Consider the following 13,991-nt stretch of genomic DNA (forward strand, 5'->3'; position numbering starts at 1 on the left):
ACACACATATATATATATATATATATATACATATACATATATATATAGTCCCACCCACAATATGCATAACAGACACTGCTGTGATTAACTAATACAGTGCAAGCATTATTATTTGAAGTAGTCTCATAATATTTTAAGTAGTCTTTAGATTATTTTTTTACACGCTTTTCTCAAAGAGGAACCAAAGTTGTCGACTATCAGTTTCTACACGGACCTACAAGAGCTGTACATTCAAAATGGCAGCCAACATTGACCAAATTTTCCAAGAATTTATATTGAATAAAATCAGAGAAATTGAAGTCCAAAATGAAGACAAAACGTATGTCACTCCTTTGTTTGGTATTCCTGCTACTGAAAGTGAATTACGCTTATTGAGGTCGAGAATACGATGCAAAATCCGATAGTTGTTGCACCTAGTTTTCGTTCTTGTTAACCAGTGCATCATAAAAGATAATGTTAGCTATGCAATTATGCGGTTCTATGCTTCAGGATGCAAATAGTTTTGGTTATTAATGTTTTTCAACTGTAGTAAACAGACGATAGTGTCGCATTTGCACATACTGAGAATGTTTTGATGGAGATCTGTTTCATCGTATTTCCTTACGCGAGGTGAATATACAAATGTGGTGTTTAGATTTACATCAGTTATAACATTTAATCGTAGAATTTAGGTTGCAGGCTATCGGTTGATTAGACCATATGTTGACTGTTATCGTCGGCGCTGCGTAAATTATTTTTAATTCTTAAGTGTAAGAAGGAAACGTAGACACGAACAATCATGCAGCAATTAGCCCTGTTAAGAGTTACATGTTTATCATGGTGGGGTCAGCCTTTAATTGGGAAATATATTATTATATATTATATATTATATATTATAATTCTTATTATATAATAGGAAGTGGTTTTATTTGTGTGTTGAAAGTGAAACACCTGGAGTTGTGGAACCTGCTTCAGAGAGAGGAAAACAAGAAGATGTAACCACTAGTTCACAGAAGAAACACAAGAAGCACAAAAAACATAAAAGTAAGAAGAAGAAGAAGAAGAAGAAGAAGAGAAACCAAGATAGAGAGAAGGAAATAAGTTCAGGTTGTGAGAGAGGAACCCAACATCGGTTAAGGTAAACCTTGAATAAGTTACACATTTTTTATTAACATATTATAGAACATATTTAACATCTGTCTGCAGTATTTTCCTGATAAAAACAAAGCTTATACCCTGTACTTAATAGGTATGTAGGAGGTATGAGCTCAAGTAAATGATTAATGTTGCAGTTTTACATACCGTAATTACCTCCGTTTACCTTGAGTGTTTTCTGCAATTGTATACAATACAGTGGAAGTCAGTGGCTAAATCACAATGGTGGAAGTCGAGCATCTTTTTACTACCAAACTATATCAGTTAAGCATTTGTAAAGGTTTCATGAGAAAGAACACTATTTCTTTTTGAGTAACACACTTCCTTTCCCACCCACAATATGCATAACAGACACTGCTGTGATTAACTAATACAGTGCAAGCATTATTATGTGAAGTAGTCTTATAATATTTTAATAGTCTTTAGATTTTTTATCCCTATTTTTTAGGAAGAAAATGTGCTACAACACATATTTGTTTAGTACAACACATAATACCAACATGAAGAAAAGACTGCTTTAACTGGGTTTTACTGCCTGTCAGTTTTTCTTTTATAGACAGAAAAAGTGATCACCTCTGGGTTTATAAACAATGTTGATGTACTTGGTCATGGAATTAATCTCTTGATTGCAAGAGTTTATTTTAAAATGTATTTGATTTTGCTTTCTACCTATTTTAATCTTAAGGAAGTCACATATAAGTGGAATTAGATTTAGCTTGGTTAGAGTGCACAGGAAAATAACTGGGCCATTTCTATTGATAAAGTAATAATTTTCATTTCATGCCTGTTTATCGCAAAATAACTAATGCTATGTCTATCAAAACTATGGATGAATTACACTTCAGTGATACTTAAAGCAGGAAAGTCAGACATCAGTCCTCAGTCGCTAGTAACTTTGAAAGTAAAAGAAAAGTAATTTTGATTTTCCTAAGGGATTTACAATTCAGAGAGCAGAGTAGTAACACATGAGGCCTTCACCTGTCTAAAAATGAGGCCGTACACCAAATGCTTTGAATTCCTCTGTTCCTACTGTAAGTGCACCTGCAGGGTGCTGTGTTATTCCACTGAGTCAGTCTGCATATTTGAAGAGACCATATTGTGCTCTTTATGTTTTGCATAGACGCCTTTAAACATTCAGTAACACATACTATCAATATATAGTACTATTAATGTCTGCTTTTTAACTGTGCCTAACTCAGGTTTTATCTTTGATTCATAGAAGAGGAACATCAACAGAAAGAGATACAGAACAAGGTATGTTTTTAGTTTTCTTAATACAGTACAATGTGTCATTTAATGGAAACATTATTTCATTTATTTCCTGTTGAAATCAGAGTATTTCTCTTGACAGAACTGTTGATGCGCATAATTTGTAGAATTGCCCCAACATTGCTACACTTTTTTTTCCCCAGGTGATGATAGCGAAAAGAAGTTCAAATCTGACAAGTACCACACATCAGGAAAAAGGAAAAAGAAAAAGAGGAGAAGAAAAGCTGAAGATTCTTCAGATTCTGACACAGAATGTGCATCAACACAGAGAGACAGTAAATTAGGTCAGAGATTATCACCAAGGCTGGCAGTGGAGTTGCCTGACATCATCCCAAAACAGGTGAACTCATACAAAAACAAGGTCAAACTGTTTGATATCACATATAAGTTTTCTCTAATTGATTTGAATTAATGGGAGCCTGTAAAGTATGCATGTTACTGTTGTCTTAATGATCCTGTGGGATAAAATTTAAAGGTGGCAGACAGGAAAAACACTTCTAAAACCAACAATTTCTATTAATTTTTTCTGAACAGGACAGCTCCAATAAAGCAAGAAGAGATGAAGAAAGCAACATTTCACCTCCACATTCCCAATTGCCTTCACATTCCACCTCAGAGAGGAGAAACACTTCAGAGAGGTGTAGCCAACACCAGTTCAGGTCCAGGAGTTGCTCCCTATCAAGGTCACATCCTGCAGGAATAGAGTGCAGGTATGCAGACCAACAGTCCTGATTTCTTGAAGACCACTCCATTTCATGTTTGTGTAATTACTCCAAACAGTTGTGATTGCAGTAGTATTGCACATTCTTTCATTTGCATAAAGTCTCCTAATGTAGTGTTTTCGTGATTTTGTGTAGATGCAGCTGCACTTAACTTTTTAAGCAGCCGACCTCTGACAGCCATGCTTTAGTGATGTTTTTCATGTTAACCCAAGGCAGTTGGGAATACCGTTGTTCTGTTATTCACTCACATTTGGCACAGGTCTTATCTCTAATATCTCCATGATCTGTCTATCTGAAGTTCCTCTGAGGCAATGAAAGTCTTGGATGACTCCTCAAAGAAGAATCGAGATATATCCAGAAATCTCCAGCCATGTGAATCGATCTCCAGTCCTCCTCTCAGAGCTGAGAACCAGACAGCATCAGACACAGAACTGCAGGGTGAAAAACCGCCCGAGACAAAGGAAGAGGGAATGACATCAAAACACAGTAGGGTGTTTTCATTGATTTTGTACTTACACTGTACATTATATCGCTAGCTGTACTTGTACAGTGTGTGTGAGAAAAAAACATTTATAACCATTTTAGTGCTGTCTTACAAATCAAGTGCAAGGTGCTTTTAAATAGGATCAGTGGATGGGTGGGCAGTGTACAAAAATACAGAACAATAGGATTTATTTTAAATCTGGAAATAGGCCAGACACGTTCAGCAATGTTTCTATGTTTCTTTGGGAATTCTTCAATTGATCAATTGTAATGATCCTATGATAACAACATTCAAACATCAATGCTTCACAAAGGCATGCAAGCCTTTTGTAATTTCACGTTTTATGCATTAATTGACATTAAATGTATAAACCTCATCTACACTCACTGGCCACTTTATTAATTGCGCTGTTTCAATTGCTTAACACAAATAGATCATCAGCCAATTAAATGGCTTTAACTCAATGCATTTAGGCATGTAGATGTGGTCAAGACTTGCTGATGTTTCAACAGAGCATCAGAATGGTGAAGAAAGGGGATTTAAATGACTTTGAATGAGGCACAGTTGTTTTTCTGAGTATTTCAGAAACTGCTGGTCTACTGGGATTTCCACACCAACCTCTAGGGGTTACAGAGAATGGTCCCAAAAAGGGAAAATATCCAGTGAGCTTTGATGAAAAGCCCTTGTTGATGTGAGAGGTCAGAGGAGAATGGCCAGACTGGTTGGAGATGATAGAAAGGCAGCAGTTACTCAGATTGTTATAACCAAGCCATGCAGAATAGCCTCTCTGAACACAGAACACGTGGAACCTTGAAGAAGATGGGCTACAGCATCAGAAGACCACTCTAGCTTCCACTGTGGTCAGCAAAGAACAGGAAAATGAAGCTACAATTGGCACAGACTCACCAAACTGGACAATAGAAGACTGTAAAAATATTACCTGGTCTGTGGAGTCTTGTAACATTCAGATGATTGAGGCAGAATTTGGCATAAACAAGCTGCCAGCATGGATCCATCCTGCCTTGTATCAACAGTTCAGGCTGCTGCTGGTATAAAGGTGTGGGGGAGACTTTCTCGGCCCACTTTGGGCCCCTTAGTACCAACCGAGCATGGTCTAAGCTCTGCAGCCTACCTGAGTATTGATGCTGACCACTTCCATCCCTTTATGACCACAGTGGACCATCTTATGATGGCTACTTCCAGCAGAAAAATGTCACAAAGCCAATACAACATGGACCCAAATCTCTAAAGGAATGTTTCAACACACTGGTGATATTATGCCACAAAGTATTAATGCAGTTCTGAAGGCAAAAGGGCAAAAAAGGCAACCTAATAACACTGTCATTGAGTTTAAATGGAAGGTATCAACTAACATAATATACCTAAAATTATAACGCAAACATTTTTGATTTTTATATGTTCATGTTTGAACAACCATAAGATATCTTAATGCTAGTAAGGCAAATATGTGAATCCTTGAGTTAATATTGTTGAGTAAAGCTAATTGGAGCCGAGTCTTAGAATGTTAGAGTACCTGGAGTCTTGTTAAATAAATTAATTTGTACATGTGGACAAGAGCTACTTTGATTCATTAAAAACAACCAACCTTATGGAGTTTACTTTTCAAGAACATGCTTATATGAATGATGCCTCACCAGGTTATTGCTGAAGGGTCAGACATTTCTTGGTGTTGTTGTTTAGAGACATTATATGTGTAACTATCTTTTACTCAGAATCAAATCTATATTGTGTCAAAATTTTCTTTTTTGTCATTTAAAGATGCATCTTTTGATACTTTTGAGTCGGTGCTGGACCAGTCCATCCTAACCAAGACTGAACACACCAACTTGCCACAGAGCAGTGCAGAATACCTCAGTTCCTTAGCCAGTGTTGTAAGATCATCCCCAGTCAAGAAAAGGAAACCCTCAAAGTCTCCACAAAGGAAAAAACAATCTGAGCCATCAAAGAGACACAAACGATCCCGCTCATCGAGTCGGAAGCACAAAAGAAGATCAAGATCCAGGACCAGCTCAAAGAAGAGGAGGTCCAGATCGAGGTAGAGTAACCTGTTGTGCCTTTTTTTGACTCTAAGCCTCAGATTTGCTGGAGTATCAACACCTTTTGCAGATATGATTTAATGATTGCTCCTGTTCTGGCATTTGTCTTGTTATCTTTAAGGTCACGTGGATGGAGATCAAGGAGGTCTCGCTCGCGCTCGCGCTCACGCTCACGCTCACACTCACGATCAGTGTCACGGAGTCGGAGGAGGGCAGCATACAGCCAGAGAGACCGTTGGAAACGAGAGCCTAGTCACTCCCCTATACTCGTCCTCCGCAAAAATAGATCCCCAACCCGGAAACACTCTACCTTGAGCAAGAGCCCTCAACGCATCAGTGAACTAGGTCAGAAAATAATTCAATCATGTCATTTGAATTACCGGTATTTACTGCATCATAGAATTGTAAATCAGTATGGCACTAAATCTGTTTTACATTGTATTCAGAGTACAGTAACACAAAACCAGCCATAATATGTTTCTCCAAAGTTCTTTAGACAGCCTGAAAATCTGTCACATATGAGCTCTTTGGAGTATCGATGTTCACAATTATATATATACATATATACAATGAACATTTGTAATAACTATTACAATTATCATAATAATAACTCAACTCATTCAAGATTTAATGAATTTTATTTTCTCAGACAAGGAGCAGTTGTTGGAAATAGCCAAGGCAAATGCTGCTGCCATGTGTGCCAAAGCAGGTATGCCCATCCCTGCTAGCCTGAGGACATCGGCACTTCCCTTTGCTTTGCCGAGCATGGCCATGAATGCTGCCATGGCGAGTATGACTGCAGGTACTATTTTCTTTTTATTTTAAAAACTGCTTCTCACGAGCAACAACAAAAAAAAATCCTCCCTTTTGTGTATTGTATCATTTGTGTAGCACCTGACAGTGAAAACCAAAATCAACCAATGAACCTGTAGTGTGCACCTATAAAAACACAGCAAACACCTCCACAACAACGTGTTGATCACTTTATCCTAACAAAGACTGAGTCTTGATCTCCATTAACTCTACCTAGCCCAGATAATTACCTGCTTCCTAATGGGCTCCTGTTTGGATCTCTCTCATTTCATAGCCACCATGACAGCAGCCTTATCTAATATGGGCCCTCTGTCGACACTGCTCCCACTGCCCTCCATCACCAACAAGCCACCACCTGCCATATCCCAACCAATTGTGTCTTCTCTGGAGGAGGCCAAAAGGATGGTAGCCAAACAGGCAAACAGCATCAGCATCAAGGAGTTTACAGATGTAAGATTACATAAATAATAGTAGTTGGATTTTTTTAACCATATGTTGCATATTTTAAATTGACTACAAAAAATCCTTAAAAAAGAGATGTTAATTGTTTCAGGATGGGATAAAGACATTTCTGTTGTATGTTTATGTGTCTGTGTTTATGTAGAAATGCAAGATGATTGTAGACAGTAAGGGAGAACTGCCAGTGGCGTTGCCTCATGTATCAGATGAGGAGGATAATGGAAACCCCTTTGGAGGATCAGCTCTTCGGGAACCAAAAGCCATCAGCTTCAGTATCAATGTAAAACCATACAGAAAAAGATCATAATAATGACATATTTCTGTTTTATTCAGCTTTTTTACTACACATGGATTATACTTCTATGCATTTAACACTGCTTTTGTCTATTAATACATGTGTTATGTATTTACCCTTGCTGTGTTTTCAAGCACAGTTTTGCACCAGTATTTAAATAAGGTGTAAGAATTTAGACTTCTTGCTGAAAAGCACATTCCATTTCTTTTTCTTAGAACACTACAGTTCGTCCCACTGGAAGAAGTGATGCTGGCATTGCCAAGGAATTCCCCGTGTCCTCAGGATCCCAACATCGTAAGAAGGTCAGATATGCGGTAGACATGTTGTTGACTTAGGTAAAATCTTAATATCCTCATTTTAATTGCATCCATACTCAACTAATGTTGATGGTGGATAAGTACTAATAAGCTAGGACTGTCTGGTCATTACATTTTAAAATGAGACAATTCACAGTTCAGAAAGTTCAGCAAGTTTTCTCCCCATTCCTGTGGGAATGTGATGACAAATGATATATATATCCATTTAGATATTCCCATTATTTCCAGAAATAAATAATCTCATGTTGATTTTGAAACCCCCACACTTAGCTGTTTACACTTGAATATTTGCTATGTAAAGACTATAGACATAATTTCTTCCTTTTTGATATAAGGTCAGACATTGATCTTAGAAGGTGTTCTCTCGACGCTAATTGACATGATTAGTTTCCAGAGTCATTGGAAAATGAATGTTTGACTCACAAACAGATTGGTTCCAATGTCCTGTAATCAGAAATATCATTGCACGTTGCTCATTTGCCGTAAAAGTGCTAACATTACTTAATTTCCACTTCCATTCTGTGACAGTAAATTTGTTCTGATTCCTAGGAGGGTGAAGTTCTCGATCCGTATGGAGAATGGGTTCCTGTTGAGAAAACATCAGACAAAGATGGGGCCGATCCCCGAAAGTTCCAAGCTTCTTTTGCTACGGTGTCCACCAGTACATCAACAAATGAAACCATGACAGCAGCTGTAGCTGAGGTTGTTGAAATAAAGCCAGTCTGTGTGGCCGACGCTGACAGCGTCTTTCCAGATCCCATACTGCAGGTGAAAACAACAGTCTCCTATTCAGAATTATATCTGTATGTCTTTATGTGCTATTATTAAAGCATAATAGTATAATCCTAGATAGGATTTATAATTGTTATTTACTCTTGGGACTCTAAAATCTATTTATCTGGATGTTTACTATGTATGTGATGTTTCCTACGATGGAGTTTGGGATTTGTAATTTGTATGTGAATGCAAAAACAGTTTAAATGTAAACTGACACAAAGTTTGTTAATCTGCAGCCGGTAGATATCTCTCAGGCTGTCACTGAGAGAATAAAAGCTCAGCGGTTATTGGCTGAGAACCCTTACGATGTCCATGCCATCTGCATGCTGAGCCGTGCACAAGAGCAGGTCAGTACACAACTTTGTTACCTCGTCTGTCACAGTTCATAGCTTCAATGATTTCAACTTACACTCTGTATGATGATTACGAGTAGATTATTTTAATCATCATACATCGTGAAATACTAGATAGTATTTATGAACTATTTTGGCTTTTTGCCATAATTTAAACTTTTACTAAAAGTTGCCGCCACCTCCAACCTCATTTTTAAAGCTGAAATGTGCTAGAATGTTGATCTATTAACGTGCCTGTTCTGTGATCTAGATGACTAATTGTGCTTCGTCCACCAAGCATCTTGCTGAAAATACAAAAAAGCCATGTGAAATTAAACTGATTATTTAATCTGAAGCTCTTACTAGGGCTGAGTTTCGTAACCTCTCATTGTGAAAAAAGATATGATGCAACAAGGGTAAAGCCTGACACACCTATATAGATTGTGGACGTATCTACGGACTTTTTCTTGGGTAGTTTATATGCGCTGTCTTCAAATAGATTGTCTGTTGTGCTAATGCAATGGGTTTGTGTGATAGGTGGATGCGTGGGCTCAGTCCAACACTGTTCCTGGTCTGTTCACTGGATCAACTGGTGCTCAGGTCCTCAGCTCGGAAGAACTTTCCAACAGTGGACCACAAGCATGGCTGAAGAAGGTAAAAGGTTACCTCAAGGGTTTAGAGGCCAGCTCCTAACGTTGAGCTGATACATGTGACACATAAAACCACATCTTTTGACTACAAAACAACCACAAAGTATGTTCTTTTGGTGATAGAGTGTTGTGGATATCCATTGACCTTACAGTCAGATTATAATGGAGACAAGAAAATCAAAATAGACGTGATGTAAACAGTAAATTGCTTGGAGAACACAGCTATATGATAAAATGTTAATAGTTTGGAAAAAACCTCCTTCTGACTCTGTCCCATTGTGTTTGTGTTTTGGTTAGGATCAATTTCTCAGGGCAGCTCCAGTGTCTGGAGGTGTGGGGGAGCTCCTCATGAGAAAAATGGGCTGGAGGACAGGGGAGGGCCTGGGGAGGAACCGCGAGGGTACTGTGGAGCCCATCATTATTGACTTCAAAGTGGATCGCAAAGGTGTGAAGCAAGAACCCCGAACCAATAACTCTCTCTTGTGGTTGTTGTCACGAGGAGAAAAATTCGGCTCACCTGTTGTATAATATTTTAATATTTATTTCTGCTCTAAAATGTGATGTCTTTAAAATAATAACTGAAATAGGATACTTTATTACAATCATTGTTGGCTAAATGATGCATATGCTACTGCAGCTGATTAGGATTTATTTATTTGATTTTTTGTGTTTTAGGATTAGTTGCTGAGGGAGAAAAGGCACAAAAGCAAACAGGGGGACTGGTCGTAACCAAGGATCTAATGGGTAACATACAGCATGCACATTATGTACCGTGGAAAAATGGAGTTTTATAGTCCGCTGACACTGTCATGTTGCAAAACAATATTCTGTACATCAAAAAAGTAGGATGCAGCATTAGGGTTTCAACAGTCATCTCAGATCCATTTAAAATAGCACTGAAATCCCTTTGAGCTGTTTGACAGAGGTAATATTATGAGCTAGTCATTAAATTGCACTCTATATTACTATTCACTCTATATTACGATTACTATATTACTGTTCAATAATGCGTCCTCTTCTCATGTTTTTCCTCCCGTGCAGGGAAGCATCCTGTTTCTGCTCTCATTGAACTGTGTAACAAACAGCGGATATTGCAGCCAGAATTTGTCATGGTTCACCATAGTGGTCCAGACCACCGCAAGAATTTCCTCTTTAAGGTCACTTAGCTTCTTTTCTTCAGCCTTTTCTTTTCTTACTATATATTTGTTTTAGGTAACCTATTTGTAACACTTTTAAATACAAAGATTACACTGTGTCACATAGAGATATGGGTCATTTTTGAGGATTATGGGTAATGGAGTTCTCACCCTCAAGGACATAAGGTTTCTTTTTTTATTGTTGATATTGTGGAAACATGTCTCATACAAACATTTTTAAAATTACACAACCTCAGTCTTTTGTTTCCCTTTGGAAAATCGTAAAGATTTGTTTATGTTTTTTTATTAAACACAAAAAAACACATTGTGGTTATTATTGTTTTAAAAATGACTATAAACCTGTCATGATGGAAATAATGCAGGGAAGATTACTGGAGACCAGAGTAATACAAATATGACAGAGTAGATGATTTTTCTTGAATATCTGTATTCTTTTTGTTTTTTATCTATCTAGGTCACAGTAAATGGTGTGGATTACCAACCACAGGCACCGAGTCCAAATAAGAAGCACGCCAAGGCCATGGCTGCTACGGTCGCCCTGCAAGCTCTGGGAGAGGTAACAGAAGAACTGATTTAAAAGAATGCCCACTATCCCTGCTGTCTTTGGAACATCAGCAATATTTATTTCTGATGTCTGGTAGCCTTTCAATTTGAAAGTTGCTTAAATCATCATGATTTAATTTCTTTATGTTTATGAAAAATGCAGATGGTTGCTGTTTTTGTTCACCTTGTAGTTAAATATTTAGTATGTCCGTCCTCTGCAGCGATGACGGCTGCACATGTGCATAGCACTCGTGTGTTTCCTCACAACTTCAACATGTTGTTAGCCCAAAGCTTTTATTTGAACATGCAGCGGATCTTTGGATTTTTTTTTAACTTGTCCCATATTTGCACAATGTGGTAGAAATCTGGACTCATTTTCAGTGTTTCTGCAGACTCCTTAAATGTCCCATGCAGAGGATTCTAATACTTTTGTCCACCATTGTATTCTGAAGCTAAGAAATATGAATTTGTTCCACAGCTTCTCATATTGGACCCATTTTATCAACAGTCACATCATGTGATATTTCTGATGAAAGATGCTTAGGAAGTTTGAAATTATTTTAATACGTCTTATCAGAAAACTTTGAATTTTTGCCATTCAATTGACATATTTACATTTGTTGCTTACAGGTCCCTGTTGATGGACCGGGACTTTACACTGGCCCTGTCTTCACTGCTGCTTCCACTGGCCCTCTGTTCTCCACGTAACCATACTGGCATCTGATACACTCAGCATATTTCTGGACACCCGCTGCCATCATGGCAAATTATTGATAGAAACAATACTTTTGGATCACAAGCACCATTGAGACTCTATCAGAAGACACTTTTTATTGAGGTGATATGTGGCTGATATTTTTTTAACCCCTTAAATACAGTTTTATCTCAACTGGGTGGTAAATTATTTCAATCAGTAAAAATTCTTAATGTAAAAAAGGTATGTACCTATGGTGATATGTATGTAACTGTAACCTTTTCAACCTCATAGAGAGAGTATTAACGGATGAGGTCTTTAAAAAAATCTTTAAAAGACTGTAAAAGGAAGTTTTCTTCAGTCCCAGGAAATTCAAGCTATGGTTGTCCGTTAATTTAAAAAATATATATGTTTTGTTGGATTATTATTGTCCTGTTACTACATTTTCAGCATTTTGAATATTTCTCCCAAGTGAGAAGATAAAACACCTGGAAATGTATAGAAATAAATATTTTATTTATGTTAAATAGGGGGGAAACCAAGCATGTTTATTTTTAAAATGAAAATGTTACAAATGTTTTCTACTTAAGTCTGCATTCATCACTTTCTCAACACAAAATGAGATTTTGTTGAAATTCTACAGTACACATTTTTTCAGTAAGAATGTTAAATATGTTAAAAATGTTAAATATAAATAAACCAAAAAAAAGTTTTTATTATTTTCTCAGAAGAGGTCTATACAATGTAGGTTACATTAAGAGATTTGATAGAAAGGAGTTACGATATAGTGGTGCATAGTGTGACGTCAGAATGTCATGAATTATATTATAGTGCCTCCAGCTGACAGAGTGACGTGCCAGTCACACGCTGGGAGCATATTCAGTGTGTAGCACTAGTCTGCATATGGGATGGAACCTAAATGCCCCAGCTAACCATTGTACGGTAATTGCCACCATCAGCTGGACATAGTGTCACGTAGGACCAGCGGTTCTTTAAAGTATAAACATAAGATGTCGTTTGTATTCACCAGAAAGTAGTGAATAAGTGGATAAAGTGGATTAATTTGGATTACAACAGATAATTTGATATTACGGCAGTGTAATTTTCGTATCCGCCACTAGGTGGGAGCAGGAGGCTACATACCAACAAGCAACGCGAACTGCAACACTTCAGGGGACCGTTCAGCTTTTAGTACAGTAGCGTCTGCAGGTCCGCATGTGTCATATCAAAGAAAGTTAATATTCTCTGATATTACATAGAACACACACACACACACTCTTTCTCTCTGTATATATCTTTTAGATAAAAAAACCCCCCGATAACTAACAATATTAAATTGGAAAAAATGTAATCGACCCAACAAAGCTGACCTGTGACCAGAGGCGCATCAACCTCTTTGATCTACAGTTCTCTTCTTTTCATTATGCAAACTAAATAGGATGATTCAACGCAAACGGCCATTCCAAAAGCAACCCTTTTGGGCTGATTCATCTGGATTTCTGTCCATCAGAGGGCAGCCTAGTCATCTTATCGCTCATCTCTATTTTAATGTTTAGCAACTTTAACATCCCAGACTTCTTTTGAGTGGCACGAAAGCACCCAGTTTGGAAAAAACGGATAGAAATCATCTATTTTCCCTCCTTTATTTCCTTCCACCTCTCCTCATCTTTGTCATCCATCCATCCTGCATTGCTTCTTCAATGTTAAGCTGCGAACACAATTATTTCCACTCACATCCTGCCCCCGCCGCTCCTATTAAAATAAAATTCTATAAAATCTGGCTATTGATGATTTGTATTGTTTCACCTTGCAAGATCTGCAGCCAGAAATAATTCTGTCTATTTTTAATATGTGCCAATCTGTCTCCGGGTCTTCCGCCCCCTCCCTCCCTCTGTTCATGTGTCATTTTACAGCTCTTTTCTGTGGCGGCAGCATTCTGCCCCATCACTCCTCCTCTTTAGATCTCCATGTACAGCTCTGCAGCTTTATATTTTGCCACCAAAGAGAAAGGTCAGGAAAATTATATTCTTTAAGACTGGAATCATTCGGGTTTTTTTAAATCAATGGATGGAGTTTATCAGCCTGCAAGAACGGTGACTTCTTAAAAAGTGAGTGAACTTCCACTTTTAAGGACTGTAATAGAGTAACAATGATTTCATAGAGAAAATGAAACCACAAGTGGAAATATTGATAGATTAATGACACTTGACTTTGTGGAATTAGTGAAGTAAATTCACTGCAAATTTTATACAACTGTTTTGTGTCCAAAAAGTTTCTTTAAATTTTAT

At 37.5% G+C, this 13,991-nt stretch overlaps 1 protein-coding gene across 1 annotated transcript; it reads left to right on the forward strand.

Moving 5' to 3' along the window:
- The first annotated feature begins 202 nt into the window (after positions 1-202).
- LOC130522917 (protein SON) lies at positions 203-13,483 on the forward strand. Its single transcript, XM_057027799.1, has 20 exons — positions 203-319; positions 923-1,117; positions 2,354-2,388; positions 2,547-2,743; positions 2,938-3,113; positions 3,424-3,611; positions 5,389-5,665; positions 5,788-6,011; positions 6,316-6,468; positions 6,754-6,929; positions 7,084-7,218; positions 7,449-7,535; positions 8,100-8,318; positions 8,564-8,674; positions 9,197-9,313; positions 9,607-9,754; positions 9,985-10,053; positions 10,351-10,466; positions 10,921-11,022; positions 11,640-13,483. Exons 1-20 carry the CDS (start codon positions 237-239, stop codon positions 11,715-11,717), a joined length of 2,886 nt encoding a protein of 961 aa, XP_056883779.1. The 5' UTR covers positions 203-236; the 3' UTR covers positions 11,718-13,483.
- Positions 13,484-13,991: the final 508 nt, after the last annotated feature.

This window comes from Takifugu flavidus, chromosome 3 (assembly GCF_003711565.1).
Source record: "Takifugu flavidus isolate HTHZ2018 chromosome 3, ASM371156v2, whole genome shotgun sequence".
NCBI classification, from domain to species: Eukaryota; Metazoa; Chordata; class Actinopteri; order Tetraodontiformes; family Tetraodontidae; genus Takifugu; species Takifugu flavidus.